Genomic DNA, 13,503 nt, shown 5'->3' with positions numbered 1-13,503 from the left:
TCTAATAAAACTTGAACAGCGAAGTGTTGTTGTGGAGGACCAGGAGTCCACCTACCTGTAAATAAATGAAAAAATCCTCAGTTTAATGATTCAAGCATACAATTATATATAAATAATTAAACGTTTAAATTCAAAAATTAACTGGGAGTCCCTCTTTCTCTCTGAAGTGCAGTCATAATTTCAGTGTTTGTCCTGAGGTGAGTGAGAAATAATAAACCGGCTAATGTAGCTATTAGCTTGTAATTCAATTGAATGTAACTCAACTGGGTATATGTACACAGACTTTTAATTTTATATTTCTGTGAACGGTCATCCTATCACAAAATCACCGTATTTAAGAACTGATATCTTTAAAAATATGTTATCTTCACAGCCTGACTGAGATGTGACATAAAATGCGTATCAGACCCAGTGGTGGAAAGAGTACTGAAAAAATCATACTCAAGTAAAAGTACCATTACTTGCCCAAACATCTAGTGCAAGTAGAGTAAGTATCAGTTGTAAATATTACTCAGAGAATGAGTAAAATGTAATCCTTTTAAAAGTACTCATGATAGTGAGTATTACGCTGGATTTACATGCAATTTTGGTCAGGCATGTGTAAACGTAACATTCTTCTGGATAATAATTCTTACTTTAACTGTATATCTTTAATAGTGTGGTTATCCAGATATAAAGCTAAAGAGGCGTATGTCAGTTTGGCTCTACCTTCAGCCTTTGTACGGAGAACTCTCCCCTGAAGAGAGAGGTCCATCTAAAGCCAAAAATTAAACCTTTTTTAGTTTTATCAATTAAAGGGTCAAAATTAAGAGGACATCTTTTCAATTGATCTTTAAAAATAGTAATTCCGAAGTATGTAACCCTATCTTTGCATCCTTGCAGATGTGCTGAGGTAAGTTTGAGGTAAAATCTGTAGGACATCGGACTTCCGCGTTTGACAACCCCTGCGCTAGACAGATCAACAGATGAAGCATAATAAAAATCACACACTGAATGAAGACAACAAAGTGTTTTATTTATAAATTCACAGTTTCTAATGGCACTACGCCGCTGTCCTTACAACTGGAAAAAATCAAATCAAATACTGTGCAGTTCGTCCCCACAGAATGTGAGATTTCATTTTCGCGCCTCCTGGTGGACATTTAAATAAGTCTGGTGTCGGCCGCCAGAGGGCGCCATACTTAGGAAAGCCCGTGGAGAAAAGCACTTGTACAAGGTGTGGTGTAGAAAAACACAAAGGCAAGTGGAGTTTTCCAAAGTGCACAGCAGAGACACGCTCTCATCCGGGAAAGATTCATCTCCAGTTCATTCATCAACAAACAGAAAACCATCCATACACGAGCACAAATCCCACACGCATATATCTGCCATTCAAAAAAACAAATGTAGTAAGCTGGAACAAGTGTGCTGGAAATCACACACAGATGGTCCATCGTTCACTATCACAATCTTTCCCTTTTACTGTGATTAGCCTGCATGAAGGAAACGCTTACAATCTCAGAGAAACTCCACTAGGGTGTCAAAATGGTCTCGGGTGCATTAAAAACAACTATGAAAGCAGCAAAAACACACACATGTACATATAAAGTGTGTTAAGAGGGACATGGAGTGTGTGAAGAGAGACACACAGAGATTCAGGACAGGTTGCTTTTGCCGGACACATGCATAATATTTAGCGCAAAGACGAGAGCTCCAGTCACTCGAAGCCTGTCGGAACAGATCCAGAAGAGCTGAGCCAATCAGATGTCTCGAAAAAATGATGTACGACATCTCCATGATCACATTACGAGCAATGGATTCACCTCGAGCCTGATTTGATTTGGGAAGGCGAAACAAATCAAATAATACACCGAAATAAAACGACAGGAGCATGTCTTCCGTACCATTTGTGTGTGTGGATCTGTTGTAAATCTAAATGTTGAGGTTGGAGGGGCCGCCGCATCTCGAATGTCACATGACCGTGATCTCATAGAGCCCGGGTCACTTAAATAAATAAATAGATAAATAATTAGCGCTAAAAATAACAGAATGTCCCCGACAAACTCCCACGTGAAAGTGTGTGTGTGTGTAAAAAAAGGAAAATGCATGTCTGCATGTGTGTTTTTAAATGACGGCTCTACTGAACATGGGAAAATGAGCTGTAAACACTTGAAGAGCTGGAGACTTTGTGTGCGTCACAATGTGTACATGTGTGTGTGTGTGTGTGTGTGTGTGTGTTCAGGCCCAGCCTGGTCTCATTGGTCACATTATGATTCAAACAGGCCGTAATTTGGCTCTAGAAGAAAATAATGAATGAGCAGAAGAGTAAAATGAAGAGGAGGACTGGATCTGTTCTTCATTCAGCTCGATTCACTGGACATCACTGGTCCCACAAACCAACCACAGTCAACAAACTCACATGAACGAGGACTCAAAAGAGAGCCTGACAGGACAGTGAAGGAGCGAAAGCAGACCTGAGGCTCATGAACAACATGGTCTCATTCATACTCGCCATTGTGTCATAATTTCATCCCCAGGAACAATAAAAAAACTTAAAGGGAATAACGAAAGATCCTGAAGGGATTAAAAAAAAGGCACGTAACCAAAGCTCTGAGAACCGGGGTGTAGTGAACAATAAAATCTCAAAAACGATGATGAAATGGAAAGGAGATGGAAAGTCAAACTCGTCCTGTGACTGCTGTCCTTCCGAAAGAGGCTACGCCGAGCTCCGTCTTGCCCTTGATGAGCTCCTCCAGCGCGGGCAGGGGCAGCGGTGCGCTCAGCATGCTGTCCTGCTCTCCTTGTCTGGAGCGCCGGCGTTTCTTCTCCATCCTGCTCTTTGCTGGAGGGCAGGCTGGCGGAGGCTCTCCGTTACATAGGACGAGCTCATGTCCGTTCACAGAGGGGGCGCTGCCGAACGACTCCTCCGACAGTGTGGACACGGAGCTCTCCGAGCTGCCCTCTGAAGCGCAGTCTCTGGACGAGCAGGTGGACGTGTAGCCGTTGCAGGTTGACGGCAGGAACTGAAGAGGAGATGAGGAATCGCCGTTGAGCTTGACCAGGCCGTTAGGAGCCGTCGCTGAGGCCCGGAGCGTCTCCACCCGCTCTCCTGCTTTTGTCTTGCAGCGCTTCTTCTGAAAGACACGCAAGTGAAGATGTGCTTTAATGTCTACTTCACGCGTTCAGAGAGCTACCAAATGAGTTAGTTCACCCAAAAATGACAATTCTGTGATTAATTACTCGCCCTCATGTTGTTTCAAACCTCAGTACACTAATTGAGACATTTTAGATGAAATGCCGGAGCTCTCTCGTCCTCCATAGACAGAAACAGTCCAGAGATGTTCAAAGTCAAAACGCTCCCTGTGACTTCAGCGGTTCAACTTTAATCAAACGATGCTCCGAAAACACTTTAGTGTGCCAAGAATATGTAAAAAACCGACTTCGTTCACCGATGTCTTCCTCGCCAGATCATGGAGAGCATTTATTAACAGGCAATAAGAGAATTACATGTTGAACTGCTGACTCTTATCATGCCAATATGTCCTTTACCTGTATTAAACACCCTGATTACCTGACAAGAAATGGCACACAAATGTTCTTGAAGCATCGTTTGATGAAAGCTGAAGTGTTTTGACAACATTTTTAGCTCCTTTTCTTGACTTTGAATGTCTCAGGACAATTGCTGTCTGTGGAGGATGAAGGAGCTCTCAGACTGCATTTAAAATATCTTAATTTACTATATTAATATTTTAAAATATCTTAATTGAATATATTAATATTTTAAAATATCTTAATTGAATATATTAATATTTTAAAATATCTTAATTGAATATATTAATATTTTAAAATATCTTAATTGAATATATTAATATTTTAAAATATCTTAATTGAATATATTAATATTTTAAAATATCTTAATTTACTATATTAATATTTTTAAATATCTTAATTGAATATATTAATATTTTTAAATATCTTAATTTAATATAATAATATTTTTAAATATCTTAATTTAATATAATAATATTTTTAAATATCTTAATTTAATATATTAATATTTTTAAATATCTTAATTGTGAAGTTGAAGGAAGATCTCAGGGGTTTGAAACTACAGGAGAGTGTTTAATGAATACATTTTCAATTTTTCTTCAAACATCTAAAGCTGCTGTAACCGTCTTTGTGCTGAGCACACCTGAACATTTGACAGCACAATCACTAAATGAGCAACATGATGATAAACACGAGGGCAAAGAACACAAGGGATCATTCCTGGAGAAGTTGAGGCCCGTTCACACCAACACAAACATTTGGGTGTGTTCACAATTGTAGTTTAGTTCATGAATATTTGCATGTTAGTGCAACAGACTTCTCTAATCCCTAAACTCTAATCTCATTTACAGATTATTTTCAATCACGTGGTTCTGGTGACGAGCAAATCTCAGATGAAGGACAGGAAGTAAAAAACTGAATGGGAGACAGGGTTTCTGCAGATATCATAATGTCAAGTTTAAGACTTTTAAAGACCATTAAGTAGTAAATTTAAAACCCTCACAATATCAAAACACGCGAGAGAAAATACAAAATCACTAAATTAGTGGTAGAATAAATGTATTTAAGTAGAACAGTATTAAAGACAGGTTAGATCAGTGTTTCCCAACCCTGTTCCTGGAGGCACACTAACAGCACATATTTTCGGTGTTTCTCTTATCTGACCCATTAACTTCAGGTTTTGGAGCCTCTTCTAATGTTCTGATGAGTTGATTCAGGTGTGTTTGATTAGGGAGAGGTTGAAAATGTGGACTGTTGGTGTGCCTTCAGGAACAGGGTTGGGAAACACTGGGTTAGATGCACCATTAAACTATAGAAAAAAAATATATCCTAAAGCTATTTTATAGCACCTCCGGAAACGGACGAGGCTTTTATACTTGATGTGTTCGCAGCTGTGATATTCTTTATTATTAAACTAATTATTTTCATTGTTTTTGTAAATTACTTTAATGATAATAAGGTTTTAGCATCGAACAATCATAATCATATCTTAATCGGATCAAATTTGACCAAGACAACATTAGCGCTGGTGTGAACAGGCTATTTTTTTCATAGCTTGATGTTTTGGATATAACGTGTTAGCAAAAAATGCTATTATTTTAAAATCCTTATAGGAAGAATACTTCTGGAACCAATTCTGGTAGGACCCATTAATGCACAATGTAAATGGCTGGACGTTTACTGATATACATTTGTAAAGGGATCATTTTAATCACTCAAAATTGACTCACTATTTATTCATCCTCAAGGGGTTTCAAACACAACAGAAGATATTTTAAAGAAAGCTGAAAACCACTAACCATTTACATCCATAGTAGAAAAACAAATACTATGGAAATCAAGGGCTATTAGTTTCCAGCATTCTTCGAAATATCTTCCGTGGTAAAGAAACTCAAACAGGTTTGTGACAAGACAAGGGTGAATAAATGATCAATTTTCAGCTTTGGGTGAATTATTCCTTTATATAATGAAGATTATATCAAAATATAACATTAAGTTGTCATTTCAAAGACATATTCATATAAACAAACTTGTATTTAGTATAGAGTGTGGCACAATTCTGTTGTTAGTGAAAAAAGAATCATTAAATGCTGTATAATCTAAATGAGAAAATGTTTTCTAACCCCTAAATTGTCAGTCAGCAGAGAAACGGTTCACTTCACAGCCTGTCAGACAGACTATCCGGAAAGAGCTGCATTCCAAAACACTCACTGCTTCAGTTCAAATACTTAACGAATATGTAAGAATCATATTAAACTGTAAAATTAAAACAAAAGGCAAAAGAGCTGCTGAACAGACACAGAGTGGTTTTGAAAGTCAGCTTCAGTCTCACTACTGTCATAAACACACAGCGGCCTGAACAAACTGCATACCTTTTTCTCTGGAGAAAACCTTAGAGGTTCTACAATGTACAAGTCATCGGGTCCTACTAAAGAGGGGAGAAAGGGGGCAGGTTAACGGAATGGTATGGCAAACAATAACACAAGCATGACAGCACTTGCAAGTAGCAGCTCAGGTTAGACACTTCAAAGCCTTCGTTGTGCTCAAAACTGCTTCTCGATTGTAATCTGCACATATTTGATTTCACTCCAATCATCAGACACCATCTGGACGCATTTGAAAGTCGCTTTCTGATTTGAGATATGCGCATATTCGTCATTCAATAATGCAATAGATGTGTCACGTTTTCCTGTTGTCACTACTTGCAAATGTCCAACATGTGCCAGCCAGAAGCATCATGTGCTAAAAATATCCAACCTCTGCCTCATAAAGACAAACCAACGATGAGCTCACACACGCACAAACAAATGCAAGCACACACACACAATGCACAGCATAAGCAAAATGAGAGAGGAAATAAAGTAGAGAAAAAAGAAACAAGAAGAACAGGACGGATCTGTTGTTCAGAGAAGTGAGGACGGTTCAGCTTATCTGCCATGATTTATACCATCAATTAATCAATCTTTTGTTTAGGTTTTAAAAATACAATCTGTAATCACGCTTTAGATTTAATTAGGGCTGCACGATATTAGACAAATCTAAAATTGCGGTATTTTTTATTCTGCCATAAATATTGCGATATAAATACAATTTCAACAGATTTGTTGAATAACTATTTGGAAAGAAGTTAGAATTCAATTGATTAAACTGATTAATGGAGTGCATAAAATATAATAATCTACAAGCATAGAGAAATTCAATTAAGAAAAACATACTAATTAAGTAAACACCAATGTATTGTTTTCCAGAGGAGTTGAACTGTATTCAGGTATACAGTAATTGAATAATCAAATGTAAAATAGTACTGCATAGTCTTTTGTTGTATAAACAATCCAATCAAATGAATCATTTCTAAATAAAAAATGGTACAATTTCCTATTTAAAACCTTCACACAATCACAGGCCTTAAAAACACTTGCAAAATGATCAATTATAATCCGACTCAACATCACGCATACTCACGATGTGACTATTGTCAATCATATACAATATGTTGTATTTAACTTTGCTTATCGTATTTTAAATAATATTTTATGCAGATACACTCCCCTAAAGAGTCGTGCCAATCCATCTAAAATTATTAATTCTTTTCAAGCTATTCAAGTCATTCAGTGAAATAGCTTTTTTAACCCAATATATATCGCAGTAAATGAAAATACCGCTATGTCAGTTATGTTTAATATTGTGCAGCCCTAGTAAAAGCGCATTTCTAAAGAAATAAATAATAAATGTTAACAAAAAAGTGCAAGGTAAAAAGTAAACGAGGCTTCGATATTTCCAACCAGATCTATTTTTGAGCTGTCAGACACCCACATTAAAATACACTATAATAATTTATATTAAATACTTTAGTGTTTTTTTAACCATACCGACACTGACAAGTCCAACAGAGATAAAGGGGCTGCACGATCAGCTACAATGTTGCTAGAATTGGTTTTTATGTATGGGCGATATATATTGCATCAGCAATAATGATTGAGGACATGTCCATATGTCCACAAGTTGATATATTGTTTATTGAGCCAGGCCTAGTGCCACCAAGCACGAGGCAACCCCACGCTGGCATTCATTTATAAACCACACTGTGCTCCAGTACAGCTCACACTGATACTGAACCAGTGCCAGACGCTGTGGAAACCAGTGACAGCTGGACGCAAAACTAGATCAAGCTGTAAAGTGATCTACGTGGAATTAACCACAAAAGGCTTGATTCTTCTGAGAGCGGCAGCCCAAATGAGTGCGTACAATGTGAAGTGGGAAGCGTGATATGGTGGTGTGAGATTGGTGCGTTTTCAAGCTGAGAAATGAATGTGGGGAATTAATTCTGGCTGAAATAGACAGAAACACAGCAGAGTGAAACAATGCGCTTTACGTGAGAGAAAAAGGGGATGTTAGAGAAAAAGAGAGAAAACATATTGGTAATCAAAGTTGACTCTTACCTTCAGACGTGGGCAGCTGAAATGACTTTGAACGAACCAGAGGGCAAGAAACTCTCCGTTTTAGACTCATATCATCATATGAGGAAAAACACCTGAGAAAGAGAGAAATTTTTCACTAAATATACTTGTATAACCTGGATATAATGCATTGTTTTTCATGCATAAATGTACAGAAAAATTGTGAAATACTATTTCAATTCAAAATAAATGTATTCTTTTATAATAAACAGCAATAGAATTTAGGAGGCCACATTAAAAAATTATCAGTTCAACTGCGTGAACCATACGTTTTCTTCCAGCTTGTTGATGTACTTCCAACTGAAATGGAATATTGAGTAGAGGGGCGGGGCTTTCTGAAGTGCGGGGCGGGGCTTTCTGATGTGCACCTGAAATGCACATCATTTGCTCTTGGCAAACTAACGGTAAGAGGGCCGTGGTTAAGAATATTGTGACTGAAGCATTAAACTGATGTCGCCAGAAAAGTACCGCCACTCCAAAGACAGCAGTAAATGTTCAGACTTTGACTGAAGATTACCAAAACAAACATTTTTTAGTTAATTATCTAAAACGGATTAATTGTTCACCTGAAGTATAACAAAGTGTGCTTGCAAAATAAATATTGTAAAATTTCGATTCCACGTCGACGCATATTTGTTTTATTCTATAAAGGTTTGATAATATATCTTCTAAAATTTCAAATAAAAGCATTGTTTTGTTTTTTGTTTTTAATAAACGTTTTCATTTGTTGACAAAAATCAGGGTTATTTAACTAAATATTGAATTTTTAACTCCACTAAAGTGTGAACATTGGTATTGTGCAGTCTAAAATGTTAAATAAACATGTCTAAAAACACTATTTCAGTTAAAAATACACATAGCTAACAGAAAAATAAATCAATAAATACGAAAAATATGATTTACTCAAATTAATAGAAATTGTAAATCTATTCTAAATTTGAATCTTTTGTAAAACTTAATCTAAATCTATTCTAAATGTATGTTAAACCTATTCTGAATCTAAATCTGTTGTAAATTTATTCTAAACCTGAATGTACAGTAAATCTATTATAAATCTACTCTAAACCTGAATCTAAACCTATTGTAAATCTAAATTTATTCTAAACCTGAATCTACAGTAAATCTATTATAAATCTATTCTAAACCTGAACCTAAACCTATTGTAAATCTAAATCTTTTCTAAACCTGAATCTACAGTAAATCTATTATAAATCTATTCTAAACCTGAATCTAAACCTATTGTAAATCTAAATCTATTCTAAACCTGAATCGACACTAAATCTATTATAAATCTATTCTAAACCTGAATCTAAACCTATTGTAAATCTAAATCTATTCTAAACCTGAATCTAAACCTATTGTAAATCTATTATAAATCTATTCTAAACCTGAATCTAAACCTATTGTAAATCTATTATAAATCTATTCTAAACCTGAATCTAAACCTATTGTAAATCTAAATCTATTCTAAACCTGAATCTACAGTAAATCTATTATAAATCTATTCTAAACCTGAACCTAAACCTATTGTAAATCTAAATCTTTTCTAAACCTGAATCTACAGTAAATCTATTATAAATCTATTCTAAACCTGAATCTAAACCTATTGTAAATCTAAATCTATTCTAAACCTGAATCGACACTAAATCTATTATAAATCTATTCTAAACCTGAATCTAAACCTATTGTAAATCTAAATCTATTCTAAACCTGAATCTAAACCTATTGTAAATCTATTATAAATCTATTCTAAACCTGAATCTAAACCTATTGTAAATCTATTATAAATCTATTCTAAACCTGAATCTAAACCTATTGTAAATCTAAATCTATTCTAAACCTGAATCTACAGTAAATCTATTATAAATCTATTCTAAACCTGAACCTAAACCTATTGTAAATCTAAATCTATTCTAAACCTGAATCTACAGTAAACCTATTATAAATCTACTCTAAACCTGAATCTAAACCTATTGTAAATCTAAATCTTTTCTAAACCTGAATCTAAACCTATTGTAAATCTAAATCTATTCTAAACCTGAATCGACACTAAATCTATTATAAATCTACTCTAAACCTGAATATAAATCTATTCTAAATCCAAATCTATTCTAAACCAGTCTAAATCTATTGTAAATCTATTCTAAATCTAAATCTATTCTAAAACTGAACCTAAATCTATAGTAAATCTAAATTCATTCTAAACCTGAATCTAAACCTATTGTAAATCTAAATCTATTTTAAATCTATTCTAAACCTGAATCTAAATCTTTTCTAAATCTGAATCTACAGTAAATCTATTATAAATCTACTCTAAACCTGAATCTAAACCTATTGTAAATCTAAATCTTTTCTAAATCTGAATCTACAGTAAATCTATTATAAATCTATTCTAAACCTGAATCTAAACCTATTGTAAATCTAAATCTATTCTAAACCTGAATATACAGTAAATCTATTATAAATCTATTCTAAACCTGAATCTAAATCTATTCTAAATCCAAATCTATTCTAAACCAGTCTAAATCTATTGTAAATCTATTCTAAACCTGAATCTACAGTAAATCTATTATAAATCTATTCTAAACCTGAATCTAAATCTATTGTAAATCTAAATCTATTCTAAACCTGAATCTACAGTAAATCTATTATAAATCTATTCTAAACCTGAATCTACAGTAAATCTATTATAAATCTACTCTAAACCTGAATCTAAATCTATTCTAAACCTGAATCTACAGTAAATCTATTATAAATCTATTCTAAACCTGAATCTAAATCTATTCTAAACCTGAATCTACAGTAAATCTATTATAAATCTATTCTAAACCTGAATCTAAATCTATTCTAAACCTGAATCTACAGTAAATCTATTATAAATCTACTCTAAACCTGAATCTAAATCTATTCTAAACCTGAATCTGAACCTATTGTAAATCCAAATCTATTCTAAACCTGAATCTAAACCTATTGTAAATCCAAATCTATTCTAAACCTGAATCTAAACCTATTGTAAATCTAAATCTATTTTAAATCTATTCTAAACCTGAATCTAAATCTTTTCTAAATCCAAATCTATTCTAAATCTAAATCTTTTCTAAATCTGAATCGATTGTAACTCTATTCTAAATCTAAGAGCTTGTTTTTGCGTGAAATTTGCATATGTTCAATACATTTATTTGAAAAATAAATCTTTGGCAAAGTTATCAATGCTCAATTCAATAAATCCTTGCGTTTAAGTTTGAAGGGCTATATCTATAAACCAGATCTGTTTCTTACTCCTGTTGCCAGCTATAAACTTGTCAACGGTTCACATCACTTTAACAAGCTTGCATAGCCAGATTCTTTGTAAACTACTGCTCTGCTCGTCAAAAAGCCTCATAAATCATTCTCATGTGTATCATTGCTTTGCATCACAGTGCTTGATGTGACTGAAACCTGACCACAGGAGTTGACCATACGAGCCTCTAGCGCAGGGCTGCCCGAACTCGGTCCTGGAGGGCCGGTGTCCTGCAGATTTTACCACCATCTTGCCTCAACACACCTGCATTTTCTACAAGCCTAGTATGAGCTTGATTAGCTAGCCCAGGCGTGCCTGATTGGGGTTGAAACTAAACTTTGCAGCACATCGGCCCTTTAGGACCGAGTTTGGGCACCCCTGCTCTAGTGCAACACAATGAGGTGTACTCTGAAGTATATGTGTGTGTGTTGTACCTCTTGGGACTGGGGTAGTTGTTGCTCATGGGAATGGTGGGGCTAGTGTTGTGATTGGTGGAGCTTCTGCAGCACTGCGTACAGAGCAGCAAACCCAGCATCAGAAACAGGATCAGAGACAGAACCAGGTAAATCTGCCTGTCAGACACCTGAAACACACAGTGCACAGCAGCATGTCAATATCAATATGCCTTACAGACTGAACTGTGGTTTGAAAGATATCATGTTTGTCATGTTAGTGGACCTCTCGCTGCAGCTGGGCAACTGTGGCAGACAGATTCAGCATGATCCTGGTGGCGTTCTCCAGCTGACTCTGCAACATCTGTATAGACTCAGTCTGTTTCTGGTCCTAAACACACACACACACACTCTTGTCATTTATTACATCACCTTAAACCAAACTCTAACTGTATACTGACACTGAGGAGAAGAAACAAAAGCAATGAAGCGAAATTTTTGTTTTATGCAAATAAAAGTATTCTCGGAGCAAAGATCTTTTGAAAGTCCTATTAAACATATACATTTATTTAAGAAAACAAATCCTATTTATATATCAGCAATGATTACAGGTAAAAAAAAAAGATTCAACAATTAGTAAATATTGAATTCAATATCCTCTGATCAGTTCACGAGATGATACACCAGAATATGCCGTAATAGTTGTAAAATATATTTAAATACTGGCAATGCTGCTGAAATTACTAGCATTTTTGAACCTGGCAGAGAAGATTCTAGCATTTATTGATCTTATTTTTTCACATAAGAGCGAGTGCAGCCATTGTAACCTCATTGCGTCTTCTTGAGGCTTCTGGTTTTAGTCAATTCCACTGATATGTATTCGTAAGAAACAGCTTGTAATATTGCAAACTTACATTTTTTAAATTATGTTATTTTAGGTTTAATGCATTGTCATAAATGTGCTGGTTTAATGCAAGTAGTTCGACTGCAAGTAGTTAATGCAAGATCGTTTACTGTAATTTACAAACAATCTAAAGAATCGGAGGTCCTAAATAAATTAGATAAAAGAGTTTAGATATACATATACACACACACACAGTTCAAGCCAGAACTAATAGCCCCCCTTTGATTTATTTTTATTTTTTTTCCCCCAAATGATGTTTAACAGAGCAAAGGCATTATCACAGTAGGTCTGATAATATTTTTTCTTCTGGAGAAAGTCTTATTTGTTTTATTTCGGCTAGAATAAAAGCAGTTTTAAATTTAAAAAAAAATCCATTTTAAGGTCAAGATTATTAGCCTCTTTAAGCAAATTTTTTTTTCAAAAGTCAACAGAACAAACCATCATTATACAATAACTTGTCTAATTACCCTAACCTGCCAAGTTAACCTAATTAACCCAGTTAAGCCTTTAAATGTCACTTTGTAGCTGTATAGAAGTGTCTTGAAAAATATCTAGTCAAATATTATTTACGGTCATCATGGCAAAGATATAATAAATCAGTTATTAGAGATGAGCTATTAAACTATTATGTTTAGAAATGTGTTTAAAAAAATCTCTCCGTTAAACAGAAATGAGGGAAATAATAAACATGGGGCTAATAATTCAGGGGGGCTATTAATTCTGACTTCAACTGTGTATATATAAATATACATATATATATATATATATATACATTGAGCAAATTATTTCAGCTCTGCTTTCACTTTACTCTTTACTAACCTGCTCTTCTGCGATTCTGGAGGTGTTCTGCAGCTTGATGATGGTTTTGTTGAAAGCCCGCTGCATCTCCTCCATCTGTTTACGATACCTGAGAGAAGCAGATCATCAGAAACTGTGGCCCGC

At 34.9% G+C, this 13,503-nt stretch overlaps 1 protein-coding gene across 4 annotated transcripts in view; it reads right to left on the bottom strand.

Annotated features, from left to right (window-relative positions):
- Positions 1-994: 994 nt before the first annotated feature.
- The window catches only part of suco (SUN domain containing ossification factor), a 105,951-nt gene continuing 93,442 nt past the window's right edge, over positions 995-13,503 (bottom strand). For 3 of the 4 annotated variants that reach the window (XM_056481298.1, XM_056481300.1, XM_056481301.1), the window contains 6 exons: positions 13,381-13,468; positions 11,944-12,048; positions 11,700-11,848; positions 7,968-8,059; positions 5,901-5,956; positions 995-3,113 (listed from right to left, as the gene is read on the bottom strand). In XM_056481298.1, the coding sequence (XP_056337273.1) occupies positions 2,658-3,113; positions 5,901-5,956; positions 7,968-8,059; positions 11,700-11,848; positions 11,944-12,048; positions 13,381-13,468 (946 nt within the window). In that variant the 3' untranslated portion in view covers positions 995-2,657. The remainder of the gene's footprint in view (positions 3,114-5,900; positions 5,957-7,967; positions 8,060-11,699; positions 11,849-11,943; positions 12,049-13,380; positions 13,469-13,503) is intronic. The other variant, XM_056481299.1, reaches the window with a different exon arrangement.

Source organism: Danio aesculapii, chromosome 20 (assembly GCF_903798145.1).
Source record: "Danio aesculapii chromosome 20, fDanAes4.1, whole genome shotgun sequence".
NCBI lineage: Eukaryota > Metazoa > Chordata > Actinopteri > Cypriniformes > Danionidae > Danio > Danio aesculapii.
This window is presented reverse-complemented; position numbering and strand designations above follow the sequence as displayed.